The sequence below is a fragment of the Dendrobates tinctorius genome, unplaced genomic scaffold (genome assembly GCF_039654945.1).
Source record: "Dendrobates tinctorius isolate UK_male_01 unplaced genomic scaffold, ASM3965494v1 ptg000035l, whole genome shotgun sequence".
NCBI lineage: Eukaryota > Metazoa > Chordata > Amphibia > Anura > Dendrobatidae > Dendrobates > Dendrobates tinctorius.
In genome coordinates, this window is record NW_027361703.1 from 43,893,191 (window position 1) to 43,917,420 (window position 24,230).

Here is a 24,230-nt window from a genome sequence, read left to right on the forward strand (position 1 = left end):
TGCTCTGAGATGGGTATACCTTAACGTTTGGTAGAGCGGCTTAGTATACATTTTTTGCAAAAAAAAACGTATCAACTAAACACCTTGTTTTGTAATCGTCTTTTTACCAGCACTTGCTGTTTACTGTTACTTTTTTACAGCAGAGTATTTTTATACGTTTGTTTTACTGTGTTTTCAGTCTTTTGCTGGTGTGAATACTGTCATACAGACTTATTCACTGTGTGCATGGCGCATGTGTTTTTGTCCAATTGGTTTCTTGTTCATGCAAGATGGAGAGTTTTCCACCCCTTCCTTATGGGCTGTGCACACTAAAGCCGTCTTCCAAAGCGTGTCCACATCGGACCTTACCTGCCTGAATCCTGCTTGTGCAGGTACTATAGACATGATCAGGTTTTTAAATTCATTGGTTAGGACTGCTCTGAGATGGGTATACCTTGACTTTTGGTAGAGCGGCTTAGTATACATTTTTTTGCAAAAAATGTATCAACTAAATACCCTATTTTGTAATAGTCTTTTTACTAGCACTTGCTGTTTACTGTTACTTTTTTACAACAGAGTATTTTTATACGTTTGTTTTACTGTGTTTTCATCCTGCCACTATGTGTTGGACTGTTTCTGAGGTTTCTTTGCATAGTTTCTTTGCATCTTGAGTCTTGTCTTGGGTGGTAGATTCTTGCTTCTATGGATCTGGTACTTAGTGCTTGCTCTCGTGCCGCTAGAATTAGTGTCTCGCTGCTGTCTCAGAGTCCAGCTTTCTCCAGCCATTGGTAGGATTTCTCCATGTCAGCCACCTCTATTATCTGTCGATGGTACATCCCATGCAGCGGCTTGTCTTTCCATGGTGCTTTATCTTCCTGTTCTTCCTTCCAGATCTGTTGTTGCTGCCTTAGGCTTTCTCTCAGCATCTCATCTTTTAGTGCCATTTTTCTGATGTATTCCTGGATACTGTTTATTTCATCCCTGATGGTGGCTTGGATGCTTATCAAGCCTCGACCACCCTCCTTTCTGTTGGTATACAATCTTTGGGTGCTAGACTTAGGGTGGAGACCTCAATGCATGGTGAGGAGCTTTCGTGTCTTCGCATCTGCAGTTTCCATCTCTACTTTTGTCCAGCTCACGGTGCCAGCAGGGTATCTGATAAGTGGCAGGGCATATGTATTGATGATGCAGATTTTATTCTTCCCATTGAGCTGGCTCTTCAGGACCTGTCTTACCCTTTGTTGCTACTTTCCTTGCCTCCTCATCATGGCATGTCTGTACATCTGCTATGTGCCCTGCTGGTAATTCCACTCCATCAGTCTTGACTACCTTGCCTCTCTTTACTGCCAACTGACCTCACTTCTCCAGTCCAAAGGACATCCCGATGTCTTCTCTGTAGATCCTTGTCAGGTGGATCAGTGAATTGATATCTTGTTCGTTTTTTGCATACAGCTTGATGTCATCCATGTATGTTGGTGCTTCCACTCTTGAACTTGTATCCGTAGCCAGACTCTGTAATTATCTGACTGAGGCAGTTCAAACCTATGCAGAACAGCAATGGGGACAGTGCATCACCTTGGTATATGCTGCATTTGATGGTCACTTTTGCTAGTTGTTTAGTTGTTTTTAGTTGACTTCCAGTGTTGTTCTCCATTGCCCCACTGAGATTCGGAGGAAGGTTCTTTAATTTCCTGTTGACATTGTAGATAGCCAAGTGCCTTGTGTGTGGCATTAAGTCATAGGCTTTCCTGTTGTCAAACCAGGCTGTGCTGAGATTGGTCTGTCTGGATCTTGAGTCTTGAGCGACTGCTCTATCTTCTAGGAGCTGGTGCTTAGAGCCTCTGGTGTCGGTCCCGATGCCTCTCTGGGCTGGATTCATATACTGGTTCATATGGCTCTGTAGCTTGGTGGCTATGATGCCTGACAGGAGTTTCCATGTTGTTGTAAGGCAGATTATTGGGCGGTAGTTAGATGGAACCATTCCTTTGTGAGAATCCTTCATGATCAGCACTGTTCTTCCTTGTGTTAGCCAAGCTGGGTGGTGGCCTGCTTCTAGCAGTTGGTTCATCTGCTTTGCCATGTGTTCATGTACTGCTATTGAAGTAATGTGCGCTAAATTCATTAAGAGGCATATATATACCGCTTTAATCAAGTTGGTGCATTGATCAACTGCTGTGCCTTATTGAATCATATGTAGGTAAGTCTGGGGCTGGCTTACATTTCTGTCATAATTTGCACCTAATAGTTTAGGAGATGTGCTCATTCCACCCATCAGATGTAACTGTATGTCAGATTGCAGTAAGTCATATGCAATCTTGGCATATAGTTACATAATTTGCGGGAAGGGGTTAATATTTCAGGAACATCTATACATTTTAATAAGCAGCAAATTGCAAAAGTGCTTGTTTTTACAAACACTATCCCACAATATCCAACTATGAAGATGAGTATCCTTTACGGCAATATTAGGCCTGTACCTTCAGGATTTAAGGTTGGAACATACTGAATTTCAGTGAGAAAAGAACAAAACCACACAAAGAAAATAAAGATCATCTACGTCCTCAAAAAAGTGAAATAAATATTGTAGCGGTTTCTGTAGATTAAAGGGTTTGTCCACTGCTCGGACAACCCCTTCTCAATCCCTGTTTGTTCCAGTAGAATTATAACACTTATACTCTCCTCCTGTGCTGGAACCATTTTGGCAGTGTCGACTATCATTCTCCCCGTACTCGTGTCATTTTATGTCATACGATCCCTGTGGCCAATTAGAGCTGGCTTCACTGACCTCCTCTTTCTGACAAATCAGACTTTCCGAGGAAGTGAGGCCAGAGCTCTCACTTCCTCAAAATGTCTGATTTGTCCAAAGGAGTGGTTAGTGAAACCTGCGTCTGTAATTGGCCGCAGGGATTGTGTGACATAAAAATGTCACGCGAGTCCGGGGAGAGTGAGAACCGACACTGCCAGTACCGAGGTGAGCATAAGTGGTATTATGCTACTGGAAGAAATAGGGATTGAGAAAGCGATGTCAAAGCAGTGGACATCCCCTTTAACATGAGGTTTGTATGGGGAGGTTACCAATCAATTGCTTTTTGTAGAAAATGGTACTTATAATTTGCCCAGTTGAAGTCTATAATAAATAAATAAATAGAAATAATCCACTAAATCACTTATCTCATGGAATTTTGTAATTTAAAAAAAAAAATCACAATATAAAGTCATTGTAGTTCTCAAGGGCATAATCTTTCATAGCTTTTTTCTGGACCTGTGCTCTGTAAGTTCAGTTTACAAGTTGCTGTTTTTCATGCAGTTTTTGCATGTCCTTTTTTATGCTGAAATGTGTGTGAAGTCTAAAAAATTGGATCATGCAGCAAAATTTGCAGATAAACAAAATTTTTTTTTTTTTTGGTTTTCTTCAGAGCGGCACACTACAGTGTATGCAAGCAATATCCAGTGACGAGACGGAAACCACAGAGGGCGCAAGTGTTGATCATCCTGAAGGAGAGGACATCATCAATGATGATGCCTGGAAAAAACAGCAGATTTATCTACAGACACTGGCAGACAGCTATTGCCTTGAAAAATATCAAGATACCTATGAGATCATGTGTAAGCTACTTCAGAAAAGGTGTAAAACGTTTACAAACTTACCGGATTTCCTGCCAGCTCTTGGCTTTTCCTCTCACTACATGCCGATATACCTCATGAACTACCAATGTTGGTAGCTTTTTTTTTTGTTATATAAGTCTGAATTGTGTTCGTCAGTGTCTCCTCTTAAAAATGCTACATGTTTCAGAGCTGATCTAGTTCCTTCTTCAGGCGTGTCTCATGCCTGAATGAGATAGATCAGCTCTGAAAAGCGTAGCATTAATAAAGCGCACACATATGGTAGGTACCACTGGGGGAATATTTGTTCCGTACCTTTGGCAGCGCTATCCCTAGTCCCCACTTCCATCGCTCGCCATTTGGACACTGTAGGGACAACACCTGTCAGCTGGTAACACCCCAATTTATGCAAACATTTCCATTTCTGGGGGAATATCAGAGGAAATGCACAGTGTAGAATTGTAAAAAACACGCTCCAGCATTGCTATTTCATGGAGAATACAGGTATGTACAGCTGACAGGTCCTATTTAATGATGTGGACAGCTTTAGGTAGAATCTTTACAAGTGTGGAAAACCTTAACCCAGTCAACTGACTAATACATACTGTTTTAGGGCGCAGTTAGATGGCCATATAAATCAGACGGAGATCGGAATTCACTGCACAGACTGGCCGCCCGCTCTCCCGACCCAAGCGTGTCTGATACATGCATTTCTATGTAGCTGTCACGCTCGGGTCGGGAGAGCCGCCAGCCAGTCCGTGCACTGTGTTCCAATTTCTCTGATTTATACAGCCATCTTACTGCACCCTTACAGTCCGTAAGAAGCCCCCTGACATCATGCCGCTAACCGGAGATTGGTGTAATGTGTTGTAAAAAGTTGATTAACAACCTCCATTGAAACACTGTACAAGATGCTTGGATGACCTGGAACTGTGCAAGCACAGATGACAGTATATAACCCTACAACCCCTGGCAAAAATTATGGAATCACCGGCCTTGGAGGATGTTCATTCAGTTGTTTAATTTTGTAGAATAAAAGCAGATCACAGACATGGCACAAAACTAAAGTCATTTAAAATGGCAACTTTCTTGCTTTAAGAAAACTAAAAGAAATCAAGATCAAAAAATGTGAAAAAATTATGGAATCATGAAAAACAAACAACAAAACACTCCAACACATGACTAGTATTTTGTTGCACCACCTCTGGCTTTTATAACAACTTGCAGTCTCTGAGGCATGGACTTTAATGAGTGTCACACAGTACTCATCATCAATCTGGCTCCAACTTTCTCTGATTGCTGCTGTTGCCAGATCAGCTTTGCAGGTTGGAGCCTTGTCATGGACCATTTTCTTCAACTTCCACCAAAGATTTTCAATTGGATTGAGATCCGGACTATTTGCAAGCCATGACATTGACCTTATGTCAACCATCACTGCATCCCTCCACCAGTTGGGTCTTTATGCAGAGTGGGCCGAAGGAAGCAAGACATATAAAAGCCCACATAGAGTTTGCTAAAAAGCACATGAAGGACTCCCAGACTTAGAAATAAGATTTTCTCCTTCGTCTCATTGGGGAACACAGGTACTGTGGGTGTATGCTACCGCCCTCTGGAGGCTGACACTAAGTAAACAACACAAGGTTAGCTCCTCCTCCGCCGCATACTACCTCGCCCTGATAGCGGGTGGAAACCAGTTTTATGCTTAGTGTCTTTGGAGGCACACTTGTCTGGGTCTCTCCAGACTTCTTTTTTTTTTTTTCCCTTGTCCCAGCTCAGAGGATTTCTTTTTTAGGGATGATTTTCGATACCTCCCGAGGGTTGGTAATTCTCCCTCAGGACAAATCCCTAGCGTTTCGGCAAGGAGTCCAGAAGCTTCTACAGCCAGTCCCGCACACCATTCGGTTTGGGATGAGAGTTCTAGGGAGGATGGTGGCAGCAATGGAAGCGATTCCGTTTGCCCAATTTTATCTTCGCCCCTTACAGCACACTCTCTTGTCAGCCTGGAACAAGAACCCGTTCACACTCGATCATCAGTGCCGGCTTTCCTCGCAGGTCAAACAGTCTCTGGAGTGGTGGACGAGCAGGTCCTCCCTCCTGCAGGGGAAACCCTTTCCCCCAGATCACTGGCTAGTGGTCTCAACCGACGCCAGCCTCCTCGGATGGGGAGCAGTTTTTCGCCACCACACCACCCAGGGACGATGGTCGCCGCAGGAGGCATGCCTCCCGATCAACTTGTTGGAAATACGAGCAGTCCGGCTGGCACTGCAACGTTTTCAGCACCTTCTAGCAGGACGTCCCGTCCGAATTCAGTCGGACAGTGCCACGGCGTTGGCTTACGTAAATCATCAACCATGCGCGAGGTAGGACACGTGCTTCGCTGGGCCGAGAGGAACCATTGGGTAATATCGGCGGTCCATATCACGGGCGTGGAAAATTGGTCGGCGGACTTCCTCAGCCGGCAAGGTGTCGCGTCGGGGGAATGGTCTCTGCACCCCGAGGTCTTCCAGCAGATTTGCCAACGGTGGGGAACACCAGATGTGGATTTGATGGCCTCCAGGGTGAACACCAAGTTGCCCATGTCCATCACTCGAGCTCGGGACCTGCGAGCGATCGCAGTGGATGCGTTGGTTCTGCCATGGAACCAGTTTCGCCTTCCGTACTTAATTCCCCCGCTGCCGCTGCTCCCGGGGGTCATCAAGAAGATCTAAGAAGATCTAAACAGAAGGGGTTCCAGCGATTCTACTGACTGCAGACTGGCCCCGCCGAGCATGGTACGCAGATCTAGTGCAGCTGCTCGCCGACGTCCCTTGGCGACTGCCAGAGCGCCCAGATCTACTGTCCAAGGGCCCGATCTTCCACCCGAACTCAGGGGCCCTGTGTTTCACGGCATGGTCGTTGAATCTTGGATTCTGACCCAGGCTGGGTTAAACCGCAATGTGGTAGCTACAATGATTGGCGCCCGGAAGGCTACCTCGGAGAGAATTTACCATCATACCTGGAAGGTCTTCTTCACTTGGTGTCGAGACCGTGGTTTTTCTCCACTGACATTTTCGATTCCCAACATCCTAGCCTTTCTTCAGTCAGGCCTAGACTCAGGTCTGACCCCGAGCTCCCTTAGGAGACAGATATCGGCGTTGTCCATCCTGTTCCAGCGAAGAATTGCTACCAATATGCAGGTGAGGACTTTCATCCAGGGAGTCGCCCACTTGGTACCTCCCTATAGGGCACCCCTGGACTCCTGGGACCTTAATCTGGTCCTGAGTGTTCTGCAGGAAGCTCCTTTTGAAACACTTCAGGATGTTCCTTTGTCGTACCTTTCCCAGAAAGTAGTATTCTTGGTAGCCATAACTTCCATTAGGCGAGTCTCTGAATTGGCGGCCTTGTCCTGCCGAGCACCTTAGGTGGTGCTCAGACCAGCTCCCCCCTTTCTGCCAAAGGTCGTGTCCTCATTTCACGTTAATGAGGATATTGTCTTGCCCTCATTCTGTCCAACACCAGTACATCGCTTGGAAAAGGCTCTTCAGACTTGGTGAGAGAACTCGGAAGGTACGTGGCGTGGACGGCACCCTTTCGTCAGACGGACACGTTGTTCGTGCTCCCCGAAGGGCGCAGGAAGGGACTCGCAGCCTCAAAATCAACCTTAGCCAGATGGATCCGTCTAACTATTCAGGAGGCCTACCGCATAAGGGGTGCGCCGGTTCCAGCAGGGATCAGAGCACACTCTACTCGGGCAGTGGGCGCCTCCTGGGCACTTCGACACCAGGCTTCGACGGAACAAGCGTGCAAGGCAGCGACCTGGTCCAGCTTGCACACGTTTACTAAACATTACAATGTTCATACTCAGGCTTCGTCAGATGCGAGCCTAGGTATAAGGATTCTCCGAGCAGCAGTGGCGCACCTTTAATAATAATAATCTTTATTTTTATATAGTGCTAACATATTCCGTAGCGCTTTACAGTTTGCACACATTATCATCACTGTCCCTAACGGGGCTCACAATCTAAATTCCCTATCAGTATGTCTTTGGAATGTGGGAGGAAACCGGAGCACCCGGAGGAAACCTACGCAAACACGGGGAGAACATACAAACTCCTTGCAGATGTTGTCCTTGGTGGGATTCAAACCCAGGACTCCAGCGCTGCAAGGCCGCAGTGCTATCCACTGAGCCACCATGCTGCCCTTTAGACAGGAGGTGCATGTAGCTTGGATTGGTGAGTCAACTTCCCACCCGGGGACTGCTTTAGGACGTCCCACAGTACCTGTGTCCCCCAATGAGACGAAGGAGAAACATGGATTTTTGTGAGTACTCACCGTAAAATCCTTTTCTCCGAGACGCTCATTGGGGGACACAGCACCCACCCTGTTAGCCAAGTTGGCTCTAGTTTTCTTAAATAATGTGCATTTTTTGTTGTTGATGTCAGGGTGGATCTTTTCCAGACATATTGTTATCTGCGTTAAGGCTGTTCTTTTCGTTATTCTCCGACTGCTTTTGCACTAAACTGGTTTCCGCCCGCAATCAGGGTGAGGGTGTATGCGGCGGCGGAGGAGCTAACCTTGTGTTGTTTACTTAGTGTCAGCCTCCAGAGGGCAGTAGCATACACCCACAGTACCTGTGTCCCCCAATGAGCGTCTCGGAGAAAGGAATTTTATGGTGAGTACTCACAAAAATCCATGTATTTGGTCTGATGAGACGCAGATAGAACTTTTTGGTGATAATTCCAAGTGGTATTTTTGAAGAAAACCTGGCACTGCTCATCACCTACCTAACACAATCCCAACAGTGAAACATGGTGGTGGCAGCATCATGCTATGGGGGTGATTTTCAGCTGAGGCTGTACAACTGGTTGCAATTGAAGGAAACATGAATGTAGCCAAGTACAGCGATATCCTGGATGAAAACCTCTTCCAGAGTGCTCTGGACCTCGGACTTGGCCGAAAGTTCACCTTCCAACAAGACAATGACCCTAAGCACACAGCTAAAATAACAAAGGAGTGGTTTCAAAACAACTCTATGACCATTGTTGACTGGCCCAGCCAGAGCCCTGACCTAGACCCAATTGAGCATCTCTGGAGAGACCTGGAAATGGCTGTCCACCAACGTTCACCATCCAACCTGACGGAACTGGAGATGATCTGCAAGGAATCATGGCAGAGGATCCCCAAATGCAGGTGTGAAAAACTTGTTGCATCATTCCCAAGAAGACTCATGGCTGTACTAACTCAAAAGGGTGCTTCTAGTCAGTACTGAGCAATTTGAAAAAAATCTCTACATTTCTGGTTTTTTTTTTCAGTCAAGATGGGGTGCAGAGTGTATATTAATAAGAAAAAAATGAACTTTTTTTGAATTTACCAAATGGCTGCAATGAAACAAAGAGTGAAAAATTTAAAGGGGTCTGAATACTTTCCATACCCACCGTATATTACAAAGCTATATGAATTAGGGTTAAGCAACAAAGATTCAAAGGACCCTGGTCCATCGGTCATGCATATTTTCCTCCTACGGGATTGCCTATTCTGATTAAAAGACTTGATAATGTCATCATTGCCACCTGCTAATCAAAAGTGCCGAGGAGGTTGGTAGGGCTCTTGTTCAGCAGCAACGCTCTACAAGGGTCCTGCAAGTCTTTTTTGCTCAACTCTAATATTAATGCTTCCCACATATTTGTAAAACATTTACCTACCGATTCTCTTCTTGTTATTCTTCCTATTCCTTTCCTCTTTTCTCCACTATTACTTTCCCTCCTCCTCTCTTCTCCGTTCTTAACTTACCTTTGTATAACGCTCTCTTGATACAAGTTCCATAAAATGTTTCTACTTACATGATGCACTTTATCTTTTGTTTTTGGCTTACAGCAAAGCCTCCAGTTCCCCACATGCTCAGCCACGTGATGCCACGAGAGTTCTCCTTTCCTGTGGACCCCGACATAGAGTCCGCTACTGACGAGACTGCCGTCCAACTCATTGAGCTTCTCTCCCTACCAGTGCTGATGAAATATTCTGTAACTTCTCCGATTGTATCCAGGTCAGTTCTGCTCGTGCTTCAGTCCCATCTTATCTTTTATGCTTCATTGTCAAAATGATTCCTGTTGCAGTGATGTATTGTTGGGCTTAAAAATGTGCTAAAATGTTCTCCTGAAGCACATTAACAAAATGCTCCAAGAAATGGTGTCCTGGGTGGCCAGCCGCTTTACTAGTTCTGTAATATCTGTTGGTGCATTGATGGTTTCTAGATCACTGCTCACTGAATCTGCATTGGTTTCCTAGTGTTTCTCTAGTGAACAAAGCTGTGGTGGATTACTATTTTGTGGAGCTGAATATGGAAAAACATTTTGAAGCAATCCGACATTTCTTGCTAATGGAAGATGGAGAATTTGCCCAGTCACTCAGCGATCTGCTATTTGAAAAGGTGAATAATTTGTCATAGATTTTCTGCCATTCCGCACACTTAGGCTATGTGCCCACGTTGCATTTTTTAAGCGTTTCCGCCGTGTTTTTCCTGCAGCTTAAACACTTAAAAAACGCATCCCCATGCATTCCTATGGGATTCCGCAGTTGCAGTGTCCATGCTGGGGATTTTACCGCTGCGGAATCGCTGCAGCATGTTCATTATTTTTGCGGAATCGCGGCGATTCTGCAGCCATAGGAATGCATTGAAACGCTCACTTTACACATGTGGCTATGCCCACCATGCGTGAAGTGAGCGCTTCATGTGCGGATGGTACCCAGGGTCTGGAGGAGAGGAGACTGTCCTCCCTGTCCTAGGTACCATAATCCTGTAAAAAATAGAATTAAAATAAAAAATAGGGCTATACTCACCTTCTGATGTCCCCCGCCCTCGCCAGCATCTTCCGGTCCCAGGGATGCATTGTGCGAATCACCTAAGATGACGTCGAGGTCTCGCGAGCGTGACGTCATCTCAGGTCCTTCGTGCAAAGCATCCCTGGGAACGGAACATACTGGAAGCATTGCTGAGGAGATCAGGGGCCGTTGGAAGGTGAGAATAACAATATTCTTTCTTTTTTAAAAAATTTTTACATTCTATGTTTTACTTTTGATGCTGCATAGGCTGCATCAATAGTAAAAAGGTGGTCACACTTGTCAAGCACTATGCTTGACAAGTGTGACCAACCTGTCAATCATTTTTCCAAGAGATGCTTGGAAAGCGCTAGCATTCTGCAAGCTAAAAACGCTTGCAAAACCCTTGTGTTTTGTGGGAAAACGCATGTGAATTCCGCAAGTGTTTTACGCGCGGCAGGGAGTTGCAGAAATGCTGCGGACATTTCCGCAGCATTTCTGCAACGTGGGCACATAGCCTTAAGGTGCAGGGTTTTTTTCTGTGAAATTGAGAAAAGCCATGTTTTTTTTTTTTAGTTTTCTAAGGCTGAATTCAGACGTCCAAGTATCACGATCTGGCTACGGACCATGATTTCCAGCCGCCTTGAGGTCTTTTGATGCAAAGTCAGCATTCCTCATAGGCTTATTTAAAGCGTCAGGAATCCTGCAACCAATCTGGAAATCACGTTTCGTCCTCGGACGTCTCAATTCAATGTAGTACAGGACTTAAATATGTTTTCTACTATTTTTCTTAATTGCATGTTCAATGGAAAATATATGAATCTGAGGGCTAAGTCTGAGTTGGGCAATAGGTACATTCAGAGGATTGCATTTAGATATGTTCTGCAACTTTTTCCATGTACTAATAATGGAATAAGACAGGAAAATTCTTCAAGGCAAATTGTACAACAATTAATACACTACAGTTCCAATTATCTCTGGGTGAAGTCTTACAGCAGAAGCCACAATTACACCCTGACCTAAAAGTTTTGGGGTGCTAAAAACAATATTCCAGAACTGCATTGGGAAAATGGTGGCAAAACTGTTAGAATCTATATCTAGGTTTCATGCACCCCAATTTGAGGACAGCATAAAATAGGCAAGGGACAGATACCCTGATTCTAGTGATATCACATACTGGGCTTCTTGCTGTAGTTTTGAGAAAACAGTGTTATATCTGCAGCAGCTCTGCTAGTCCTCTTTTTTGAGTTCTCAATATTTGTGAGCTGTGTCTTACTCCGCCTCCACCATTAATTGGAAGTTTTATGCCTATGCAGAGTCTAGGAGGAAACTGTCCATCAGTGACACGGGGGGGGGGGGGGCGCTAGACAGTTCATTATTGAAGTAACTAGCAGATCTGCAGCAGATAAAACCATGACTTTATCAAGACTACAGCAAGAATGCCAGTAAGTGACATACCACTGGAATCACGGTCTCTTTCCCTTCTCTGATTTTTATGCTGCCCCCAGAGACCTGATGATGTACTCTCTTTAACGTTCAGTTTTGCCACTGCTTTCCAGATGCTTTTTTGTGGCTTCAGAAGCTGTTCTAGAAAATATTCCTAGAATTGCTTTTTCTTCAATGGAAAACTGCATTAAGGGAAATCTGTCAGCAGGTTTTGCTATGCAATCTGAGGACAGCATGCTAAATCTAAGAACTCTATGTGAGGAACCGCTGCACCCAGTAATTTAAATGATACATTGTTGGATTCAGGGTCTCTTTCTCTACATTAGGCCGCTCTCAGATGAGGTAGCAGAAACCTGGTGACAGATTCCATTTAAGGTACTGCATAGAAAAATTATGTTTTGGGGTTTTTTTTACGTATAGTTTAGTATGCCATGATTTTAACATACCCTAAAGATCCTGCAGTGTGACTATACTGTATTTCACACTATTATACACATTTCCATGTACCACAGTGTAACATGGCCAAACCAATAAGAAATGTATGTACGTTGTTACCTGCCTTCTGCCTGTGTGTATCGTCTGTTGACCTTGCCCCATTTGTTTCCCAGCTTGTGTCAGGTCAGGCCCTCCGTGAGCTGTTCACTCCCTTGGTTCTGAACTCCATATTGAACAAAGCTCTGCAGTACAGCCTACATGGCGACTCTCATCTGGCATCCAATCTTTCTTTTGCAATAAAGTACATCCCAGAAGTGTTCTCAGCTACAGCTCCTGATACGTTAAGTTGCTTGGAATTAAGATATAAGGTAATAATCTATATACTGTACCTGGTGTGATAATATATATGTCTATTGTCTGTACAAGTCCCCTCTGAAATGTAAAGTGCTGTGGAATATGTCGGCGCTATAGAAATAAAATTTATTATTATTATATACTAGATTAAGGCCCGATGCTATCGCATCGAGAGGATAGTGACACACCTCTTGCCATGTTAACCCTCAACACACACACCTCCTCAACACACACTCCTCTCACCTTTATCGCGAGATTTCGCCGACGCCATTTTGGATCCCGACGTCGTCCACGCCAGCGACATGTTCTTGCGGCGACACCATCTTGAGTATCGCGGGATTTCACGATACTCAAGATGGCGTCACCGCAAGAACATGTCGCCGGCGTGGACAACGTCTGGATCCAGGATGGCGCCGGTGGAAGAAGATGTCAGGGATCGTGGAGCAGCGGAGATGACGGCGTGAGTATGAGAGACGGAGTGAGAGAAAGGGTCGTATGTGGAGTCAAAGAGTGAGTGGACGTGAGTGGAGATGGTGAAAGGTGAGAGGAGTGTGTGTTGAGGAGGTGTGTGTTGAGGAGGAGTGGTTTGTTGAGGGTTAACATGGCAAGAGGTGTGCTGTGACATCACCAGTTACAACTGGACGGAAGTTGTTACAACCCGGAAGCTGCTTAGCGCATTTATTATTATAGACTAGATTATGGCCCGATGCTAACGCATCGGGAGGATGCGATAGCATCACACCTCTTGCCATGTTAACCCTCAACACACACACTCCTCTCACCTTTCACCATCTCCACTCACTCTTTCACTCCACATACGACCCTTTCTCTCACTCCGTCTCTCATACTCACGCCGTCATCGCCGCTGCTCCACGATCCCCGACATCTTCTTCCGCCGGCGCCATCCTGGATCCAGACGTTGTCCACGCCGGCGACATGTTCTTGCGGCGACGCCATCTTGAGTATCGTGAAATCCTGCGATAGTCAAGATGGCGTCGCCGGAAGAACATGTCGCCGGCGAGGACGACGTCGGGATCCAAAATGGCGTCGGCGAAATCTCGCGAGTTTTTGCCGACGCCATTTTGGATCCCGACGTCGTCCTCGCCGGCGACATGTTCTTGCGGCGACGCCATCTTGACTATCGCTGGATTTCGCCGATCCAAAATGGCGTCGCTGCAAGAACATGTCGCCGGCGTGGACGACATCGGGATCCAAAATGGCGTCGGCGTAATCTCGCGAGATTTCGCCGACGCCATCTTTTTGGATCTCGAGTCGTCCACGCCAGCGACATGTTCTTGCGGCGACGCCATCTTGAATATCGCGGGATTTCACGAAATCCAAGATGGCGTCGCCGCAAGAACATGTCGGCGGCCTGGAGAACGTCTGGATCCAGGATCGCGGCGGCGGAGGAAGATGTCGGGGCAGCGACGATGACGGTGTGAGTATGAGAAACGGAGTGAAAGAAAGGAACGTATGTGGAGTGAAAGAGTGAGTGGACGTGAGTGGAGGTGAAAGGTGAGAGGAGTGTGTGTTGAGGCGGTGTGGTGTGTTGAGGGTTAACATGTGCGTGTGTGTGGTGACGTCACCGGTTACAACTGGACGGAAGTTGTTACAACCGGAAGCTGCTTAGGGCATTTATTATTATAGATACTTTAGAGAGAAATGATCTGCTACAACTTGTATAAAGTGATTAAATGATGTTTTCCATCTTCTGCAGGTTGATTGGCCGCTCAACATCGTCATCACGGATAACTGCATCAACAAGTACAATAAGATTTTCTCTTTTCTCCTACAACTGAAACACATGGTTTGGACTCTGAGGGATATTTGGTTCCACTTAAAACGGACAGGTAAAACTCTGCCTTATTACATTAAATCAAAGAAATTCCACTTTTGAATAATTTATAGTCACCATCATTTTACTAGCAAATATTGATACACATTTCCTCCCTCTGCTTCCTGACCGCATGACTCTGAGTAACAGGTAATCTGTCTTGACTGAAGTATCAGACCACAGCTGCCTATTGAAGTCTATGTAGAGAAGGAGGAAAAGCAGGTTTATCCTCTGCACCATCATAGGCAGAAGAAAACAGAGACCGATTGTGCTACACAGAGACAGGGGAGTATGAATCCCTCATGTCTGGGTGCTCCGTGCATGGAGGCAGAAAGCTGTCAGTCATTGACACTGACGGGGTTAGACCCAGCTCATTTATGAGAAGACTAGCAGATCTGCAGCAAATAAAACAGCGGTGTAATCAAAACTACAGCAGGAAGCCCAGTAAGTGAATGCTACTGAAAACGGCATCTCTGTCGCTATTTTTTGACATAAGTTATCACCCAAGATAACTAAAGGATTAGAGTTGAGCCTGCAAAGGGGGAAAACGAAAAATTCAGAATACAATTGGTAAAATGGACAGAAATGGACCACAAAACAGCTGATCCTGCAATTCACCGAAAATGACTTTCCTGCTGGTTTCTTGTCACCAGATTGCAGGCCATAATGCCTCAGATGATCTACAGTCATATGTTAAAGTTTGGGCACCCCTATTAATGTTAACCTTTTTTCTTTATAACAGTTTTGGTTTTTGCAACAGCTATTTATCGGTCGTCCATGACAGCACCACCTGAGAGAGGGGATCTGCCCTTCAGGAACAGGAAACCTACAGATACAAAAAGGCGGCACCTCTCCCACGCATCAGTTGGTTTCCTGTTCCTAGAGGACGGGACTTCCTTCAGATCGTCCATCATGGAGTCGCCGAGGGATTCACAGGCCGGCTGACCGACCCAGGTAGCGAGGTGGTCTCCTACCTCGGTCAAGCTCGGGTCCCTGGAAGCGCCACGGTGGGGCCGGGTAGGTCGCCACGACGGTGGTAAGAGCAGGTGGAGCAAGGGTCCGGTGGACAGCCGCCTCCATAATGCCGGCACCAGGAGGTATGTATGTCCCAGGCCCCTCCTGGTGCGCTCTCCCCGTGGTCCGGTCTCTCTCCCTCTCCGGGCCGGCAGTGGCGCCCGGTCGGCGGGCGCATGCCGGTGCGCGTGGGGGCTGTGGCCTTGCCTGAGCCGGTGGCGCCGTGCCGGCTCCCTCTGCGCGCTCCCCGCAGGCCTCAGACGGGTGGCGGAAGTGACGTGGCTGAGGGGGCGGGCCCGGGGACGCCGAAACCGGAAGTCGGGTGCCGGCCGGCTTCCTGCGTGCGCCGCGTGTGCGCGACGGTACTAGGCGGCGCGCGGTGCCCGGGGTGGGGTGGGGGGGGGGGGGGGATGGCCGGAGCATGCGGGGGGGGGAGGTCGCGGGGGGGTCCCGGGTGGGAGATGCCGCGCCAGAACCCTGCTGACCCGGACAAGGAGGCCTTAAAAGGCAGGAGGTGACGCTGCTGGGGTGCTTCTGAAGGCCCAGCGATGGATACGACAGAAGCCCCCATAGAGCAGCTGGACGAGGTGCAGGAGCACCCACAGAAACAGGCCACAGTAAAACCGCATGCGAGTGGCCAGCAGAAGAAGAAACGGACGGGCGAACAAAGCCACAGAAGTTCCTCCAGGCTAAAGGACCCTCCTGCCTCCCTCCGTGATCCGGTACCTGCCTCATCTGCATGGGTAAGAGATCTCCGTGAATGTACCCTGATGCAGTATTCACTTATGTTTCTTTCGCAGGGGAAGAAAGCTACGGGAAAACAGAAGCACAGGGAATGTGCTCTCTGTAGTTGCCCCTTGCCGGACGGCCACCCTAAAAGTTGTGTCAGCCATGCGTGAGACAAACGGTAGGGGTGGAAGGGGACGTTGGCCCAGGGGTAGATTGACAGGCCCTTACACTCTCCCCCGTCCATACAGGTAGCGGAAGAAACGCCGGACTTCTCCACAAGCCTGAGGGACATAATCAGGACAGAGATAAAGGCCCTATCTAAAAAGGATTCTTCTAGGGGAAGAGAATTTAGTTTCTCAGGTTCGGAGTCCTCGACCGCCCTAAAGATCGATAACTCTTCAGATTCCCCAGCCTCCACTTCGTCTTCTTCGGAGGAAGACTCGAGTCGATTCTGCTTCCCCTTAGACCAGATGGATAAGCTAGTTAAAGCAATAAGGTCCACCATGGGGGTTGCAGAGACAAAACCGGAACTTTCAGCTCAGGACGTGATGTTCGGAGGTCTAGATCTCAGGAAGCGGAAGGCCTTCCCATTAAATGATAAGGTCCAGAGCCTAATAGATAGGGAATGGAAGAGACCTGAGAAAAGGGGCTCCTTACCTCCTGCCTTCAAACGGAGGTACCCGTTTGACGACCCAGTGGTAAACAGATGGGATAAGGCCCCTAAGCTGGACGCGGCAGTAGCCAAAGCCTCCAAAAAATCCTTCATAACCTTCGATGACATGGCCTCCTTAAAAGACCCGCTAGATAAGAAAGCGTATTCTATTTTGAAGGGAACATGGGAGACCATGATGGTCTGGCTAGACCAATTGGATTCCCAACTAAAGGACGGAGTCTCAAGAGCATCTATCCGGAAAACGCTGCCAATCATCCAAAGTGCGGCAGCTTTTTTGGCTGATGCTTCAGCGGACTCTGCGAGGATGGCAGCTATAACTGCGAGTTTATCTAACGCAGCTCGAAGGGCCCTTTGGTTAAAATGCTGGCCGGGGGATATCCAGGCCAGATCACGACTCTGCTCCATTCCATGTGAGGGTGAATATCTGTTTGGCCCAGTCTTGGATGAACTCTTAGAAAAAGCCGTGGATGATAAAAAGAAGTTCCCCAGTCTACCGAATCCTTCTTACAGACGTCCCTTTACCAGGAAAGGCTATTTCCGTAGAAGGCCGTCCAGAGATCAGGGCAGATGGGATGACAAAAGAAGGAGAGGTACAGGTTTCATGTTCGGAGGAGGGGGGCGTCAAGAAGGTCCAGCACGTGACACTAAAAAACCGCCCCAATGACTAGTTGCTCCGGTAGGGGGTAGACTAGCTGCCTTCTACCCAGCCTGGTCCATGATTTCCAATAGCAAATGGATACTGGGGGTGATAGCTGCGGGTCTACGCCTAGAATTCGCCCGGGTTCCCCAAGATCAATTTAAGGTCACCAACTCAGGTCTTCCACATCAGAACAAGCTGCCCTGGAGGCCGAGGTGCATGATCTCTGCCGCAAGAGGGTCCTAACGGTGGTCCCAGAGGGAGAAACGGGGAAAGGGTTTTACTCCCCCCTGTTCCTGGTCCGTAAACCAGACGGGTCCTTTAGGACTATATCTTAAATCCCTCAACGAATTCCTGGTCATACGCCCGTTTAAGATGGAGACAATTAAATCAACAATAAAATTGCTGTTTCAAAACTGTTTTATGGTGGTGTTAGATTTAAAGGACGCTTACTACCATATTCCCATTCATGCAGCTCATCAGCGGTTTCTCAGAGTGGCAGTTCAGCTGGATGGGTCAGTCCAACATTTCCAATATGCGGCCCTCCCCTTTGGGGTGGCAGTCGCTCCCCGTGTGTTTACCAAAGTAGTAGCGGAAGTTATGGCTCATCTACGTGAATCAGACATTCTTGTGATCCCCTACTTAGATGACTTCCTGATCGTAGGGAAAACAGCAAAACATTGTTTGGAGCAGCTACAAAGGGCAATGTCTGCCCTAGAGGGGTTAGGATGGCTGCTTAACATTAAAAAGTTTCGGTTACAGCCGGTGAGAGTCCAACAATTCTTGGGCCTGATCCTAGATTCTGAGAAACAGGAATGCCGTCTGCCCCCCTGAGAAGCTTGTTCGCCTACACTATCAGGTCCTGAACGCTTGCAATAACCCCACCATGTCCCTCAGGAAAGCCATGTCCCTTCTGGGTTCCCTCTCGTCCTGTATCCCGGCAGTCCAGTGGGCACAGTTTCATACAAGAAAACTGCAGGGCGAGGTCTTAAGGCATCAAAGAATCCTTGAGGGTTACTTAGAGGGTCAGCTAACCTTGTCCCGAAACACAAGGGAGTCCCTAGAGTGGTGGCTAGACAAGGATAATTTATCCAAAGGGGTCCCCTGGGAGTATGACATATCCCGCATAATCACCACGGATGCTAGCCCTACCGGTTGGGGGGCTCATATGGGGGAGATCCTAGTCCAGGGCCTATGGGAGCATCATCAGATAGAAATGTCATCTAACCTGAAAGAGTTGACAGCAGTAGAGCAGGCAGCTAAGGAGCTACTTGTGTATCTACAGGGCCATCATGTGCGAGTGTTCTCCAACAATCAGGTCACAGTGGCTTATATCAACCACCAAGGTCGGACTCGTTCCAAACCCCTGATGAATGTGGTAGAACGATTGTTCCGGCTAGCAGAGCAGCATTTTCAATCTTTAACAGCTCTACATATAAAAGGGAAGGAAAATATCACAGCAGATTTCCTAAGCCGCAATCCACTAAAACAAGGAGAATGGTCCCTAAACACCTCCATCTTCGACCTGATTATACAAAAGTGGGGACAACCAGAGGTAGACCTCTTCGCTACCAGGGAAAACAGAAAATTAAAACAATTTTGCTCCCTAAATCCCAGAGAGAACCCCTTGGCGGTAGATGCCTTTCTGATAAAGTGGGACTTCGGGCTAGCATACGCCTTCCCTCCCCTATCGCTACTACCCCTGGTGATGAAGAAAATCAGGAGAGACAGAGCAAGGGTGATAGTTATCGCTCCATTTTGGCCCAGGAGGGCTTGGTTTTCTTGCCTCAGGACCATGTCGGTGTCCGACCCTTGGGTCCTTCCGGACATCCCGGATCTCCTATCCCAGGGCCCAGTGTTCCATCCTCAGGTGGCTGGCCTACATCTGACGGCGTGGAGTTTGAACGGACACTGCTGAGAGAAAAAGGCTTCTCCCCAGACCTAATTAACACCCTACTTAAAAGTAGAAAAGTCATCACTACCAAAATCTGTCAGAATTTGGAAAAAATTCCTGCAGAACTCTGGAGTGGTCGCTGGCGGTTCGGCACCTGTAAACCAAATCTTAGAGTTTCTTCAGAAAGGTCTGGATATGGTGCTCTCCACTAGTACCCTTAAAGTACAAGTATCAGCCTTGGGGGCCCTCTTTAGCTGCAACATCGCGGGTAATTACTGGATCAGTAGATTCATTAAGGCAGCAGGTAGATCCAGGCCAATAGCGAAAGATAGATTCATGCCGTGGGACTTGAACCTAGTCCTCACGGCTATGACAGAAGCCCCATTCGAACCTATCTCTTCAGCTTCCAAAAAGAACCTGTCCCTCAAAGTAGCCTTCCTGGTAGCTCTAACCTCAGCTCGTAGGGTAAGCGACATCCAGGCATTATCTAGACATCCTCCTTATTTACAGTTCAAGGACGATAGGGTAATACTCAGACCTGATCCGGCGTATTTACCTAAGGTAGTTTCCAGCTTTCATAGGACACAGGAGCTAGTCCTTCCATCTTTCCTCCCTAATCCAGCTAATGAGAAGGAGGAGAAACTTCACACCTTAGATGTTAGGAAATGCCTCAGAGTATCTGGCAATTACCGATCCCTGGAAAAAAGATAATGCCCTGTTTGTCTCCCATCAAGGCCCTAGGAAAGGTTGTAGAGCGTCAAAAAATACACTAGCCAGGTGGATTAGAGAAGCGATCTCAATAGCATACACCTCAAAGGGCAGGTCGCCACCCCGGAAGCTGAGGGCGCATTCCACCAGAGCCATGGCGACCTCGTGGGCCGAGAGATCAGAATTTTCCATTGACCAGATATGTAAGGCGGCTACTTGGTCCTCTCTGAGCACCTTTTTTAGTCATTATAGGCTAGACTTGGGTGCTTCCACAGACCTCTCCTTTGGTATAAGGGTGCTGCATGCTGTAGTCCCTCCCTAAATAGGTTTACTCTCTGTAATTCTCTCAAGTGGTGCTGTCATGAACGACCGATAAAGTCTTAGTTACTCACCGGTTAACGGTGTTTTTCGGAGTCCATGACAGCACCCGTATATTCCCTCCCTTTAGTTTAATTTGGGTGTGCACTTCTTCCTCTTGTATGTACACTGGTAAGGAATAGTTGTGTAAAAGTATTGTATATAAATTATGCTATTAACCATTGTGGTCCTCTTGTGCTCTGTAATCCAACTGATGCGTGGGAGAGGTGCCGCCCTTTTGTATCTGTAGGTTTCCTGTTCCTGAAGGGCGGATCCCCTCTCTCAGGTGGTGCTGTCGTGGACTCCGAAAAACACCGTTAACCGGTGAGTAACTAAGACTTTTCAGTTTCATATATCTAATAACTGATGGACTCAGTTAAATTTCTGGATTCAAATGAGGTTTATTGTACTAACAGAAAATGTGCAATCTGCATTTAAACAAAATTTGACCAGTGCAAAAGTATGGGCACCCTTATCATTTTCTTGATTTGAACACTCCTAACTAGTTTTTACTGACTTCCTGAGGCAGTAAATTGGTTTTGCAACCTCATTGAGCTTTGAACTTCATAGCCAGGTGTATCAAATCATGAGAAAAGGTATTTAAGGTGGCCACTTGCAAGTAGTTCTCCTGTTTGATTCTCCTAAGAAGAGTGGCATCATGGGCTCCTCAAAACAACTCTCAAATGATCTGAAAATAAAGATTATTCAACATAGCTTTTCAGGGGAAGGATACAAAAAGTTGTCTCAGAGATTTAACCTGTCAGTTTCCACTGTGAGGAACATAGTAACGAAATGGAAGAACACAGGTACAGTTCTTGTTAAGCCCAGAAGTGGCAGGCCAAGAAAAATATCAGAAAGGCAGAGAAGAAGAATGGTGAGAACAGTCAAGGACAATCCACAGACCACCTCCAAAGACCTGCAGCATCATCTTGCTGCAGATGGTGTCACTGTGCATCGGTCAACAATACAGCGCACTTTGCACAAGGAGAAGCTGTATGGGAGAGTGATGCGAAAGAAGCCGTTTCTGCAAGCACGCCACAAACAGAGTCGCCTGAGGTATGCAAAAGCACATTTGGACAAGCCAGTTACATTTTGGAAGAAGGTCCTGTGGACTGATGAAACAAAGATTGAGTTGTTTGGTCATACAAAAAGGCGTTATGCATGGAGGCTAAAAAACACAGCATTCCAAGAAAAACACTTGCTACCCACCGTAAAATTTGGTGGAGGTTCCATCATGCTTTGGGGCTGTGTGGCCAATGCCGGCACCGGGAATCTTGTTAAAGTTGAGGGTCACATGGATTCAACTCAGTATCAGCAGATTCTCGACAATAATGTGCAGGAATCAGTGACGAAGTTGAAGTTACGCAGGGGATGGATATTTCAGCAAGACAATGATCCAAAACACCGCTCCAAATCTACTCAGGCATTCATGCAGATGAACAATTACAATGTTCTGGAATGGCCATCCCAGTCCCCAGACCTGAATATCATTGAACATCTGTGGGATGATTTGAAGCGGGCTGTCCATGCTCGGCGACCATCAAACTTAACTGAACTGGAATTGTTTTGTAAACAGGAATGGTCAAAAATACCTTCATCCAGGAATTCATTAATAGCTACAGGAAGCGACTAGAGGCTGTTATTTTTGCAAAAGGAGGATCTATGAAATATTAATGTCACCTTTATGTTGAGGTGCCCATACTTTTGCACCGGTCAAATTTTGTTTAAATGCAGATTGCACATTTTCTGTTAGTACAATAAACCTCATTTGAATCCAGAAATATAACTGAGTCCATCAGTTATTAGATATATGAAACTGAAATAGCTGTTGCAAAAACCAAAATTGTTATAAAGAAAAAAGGTTAACATTAATAGGGGTGCCCAAACTTTAACATATGACTGTATATATAGTACACGGGTAATGTGGCCGTACATAGCCGCTATAGAAAAAGAAAAAGGGTTCCAGCTTCTTCGATATGAAAAACATTTATTTGAACATTTAAAAGATTCCATAATCAGGATAGACATGGCTACGCGTTTCGAACGCACAACCTGCGTTCTTTCTCAGAGCTGCAAGACTGCTGGCGGCAGGTTCATTTACATGGCAGAATGAAAATGCTGAACAGAGTCACATGATGCAGCAACTAAAACCACAAATATAGAAACAGTGTATATAACGATAGAAAAACAGGTGAGCATAAAAGAACATATGTGAGAAACATATAACCAGGTAGAAGGCATAGGATAATGACGACACATTAACTCGCAATGCATATTTAGTCCATTTGGATGACATGAATCCAGAAAGCTTCCCGATTGAGTCAACGCCGTTTGATGTCTCCTCCTCTTGGGTTAGTCTCTATGCCATACACCTGCAGGGAAGAGGTATCACGATGGTGCTGGATAAAGTGCCGGGATACATGGGAGATATTGCAGCTAGTGTCAGAGTGTTACTATCTGATATATGCTGCGAGGTGCGCTTCTTATGCTGGCAGATAGTACAGCCTACATATAACATGTTACAAATAGTGCATTTCATTGCATATATTACATGATCACTGTTGCAGTTTATGTTTAGACGAATACTTAATTGTTGAGAACATCTATATTGGAAAAATTCATTGTGACAAGCACCTACCAGCATATACCGCAGCGATTCATAAAGACCTTTACAATTCAGCCCGATGTGTCTATTCGATTGATTTATGCATCCTAGGAGATGAGAGGTTTCCCAATGTCTGGGCTTTTTTAGCAACCACTAGACAACCTGGGCTTAATATGTTGGAAATGATCGCATCCTCATACAAGATCGGTAGATATTTCAGAACCGTTTTTATTTTATAGAATTGAGGACTGAATTATAATGAGAGTAATGATTTATTCCTTTTGAACGGGGAAGATTTAATTACCGTCGATCCATTGTATTCTTATGCTTCACAATGTTGAAGGCTCTGTTCACAGCCCAGGAAAGATAACCTGTGCTTTTTAACTTTGTATTACACGCCATAATTTGATCATTTAATTTACTACTATTGCTACAGTTGCACTTTATTCTGATTATCTCCCCCACTGCGATCGCTTATATTGTATGTAGTGGATGCCCGCTAGCTGTGAGTAAGAGTGTTTGGTCAGTTTTCTACATCAGTATTTGTAAGCCAAACCAGGAGCAGGTGATAAATACATAAGTGGTGACGTGTCTTCATTATACTTTTCCTGATTGTTCCCCTCCTGGTGTTGGCTTACAAAATCTGACTTCAAATGCTGACCATGTGAACATGGTCTAACTCTGGGACTCTGTTTTGGTTTCTATTCATATTTTAGCATATTCATGTAGAGTAGAAAGATTTTCTACAGGAAGAGAACACTATAACACGTTTTCATGGAAATACCATATGTACACATTAGAATTTAACACAAATTTTATACCGACTCATTATAGTCATTGTACCTAAGCAGAGAGAAGTGCACGGGCACATAAGTAATCGTAAAAGACAAATATTATCACAAGAAATGTTAAGACTTCGTACTTGGTTAAAAAAAACAAAACGTGAGTACACTAATTTCATATCCATGTCCGGTCTGGAGGGTGAGCCATCCCTGTGGAGTGAGTGTGTATTAGTCCTAGAGCACTCTTCCTTCTCCATTCTGTCAGTCCGTGAAAATCTTTGATGTTGCACAACCGTGGTCTGATTTTTTTTCAAGGGCCCAAATATGTGCACATCTTTATAGAATATCATAGGTACAAATACTATGCATAAAATCCACAGATGCC

At 46.1% G+C, this 24,230-nt stretch overlaps 1 protein-coding gene across 3 annotated transcripts in view; it reads left to right on the plus strand.

Annotated features, from left to right (window-relative positions):
* TUBGCP6 (tubulin gamma complex component 6) overlaps positions 1 to 24,230 on the plus strand; it is a 108,892-nt gene that overhangs the window by 80,379 nt on the left and 4,283 nt on the right. For all 3 annotated transcript variants that reach the window (XM_073573444.1, XM_073573446.1, XM_073573445.1), the window contains exons 19-23: positions 3,396 to 3,585; positions 9,436 to 9,604; positions 9,847 to 9,988; positions 12,432 to 12,626; positions 14,330 to 14,462. In XM_073573444.1, coding sequence (XP_073429545.1) covers positions 3,396 to 3,585; positions 9,436 to 9,604; positions 9,847 to 9,988; positions 12,432 to 12,626; positions 14,330 to 14,462 — 829 coding nt within the window. The remainder of the gene's footprint in view (positions 1 to 3,395; positions 3,586 to 9,435; positions 9,605 to 9,846; positions 9,989 to 12,431; positions 12,627 to 14,329; positions 14,463 to 24,230) is intronic.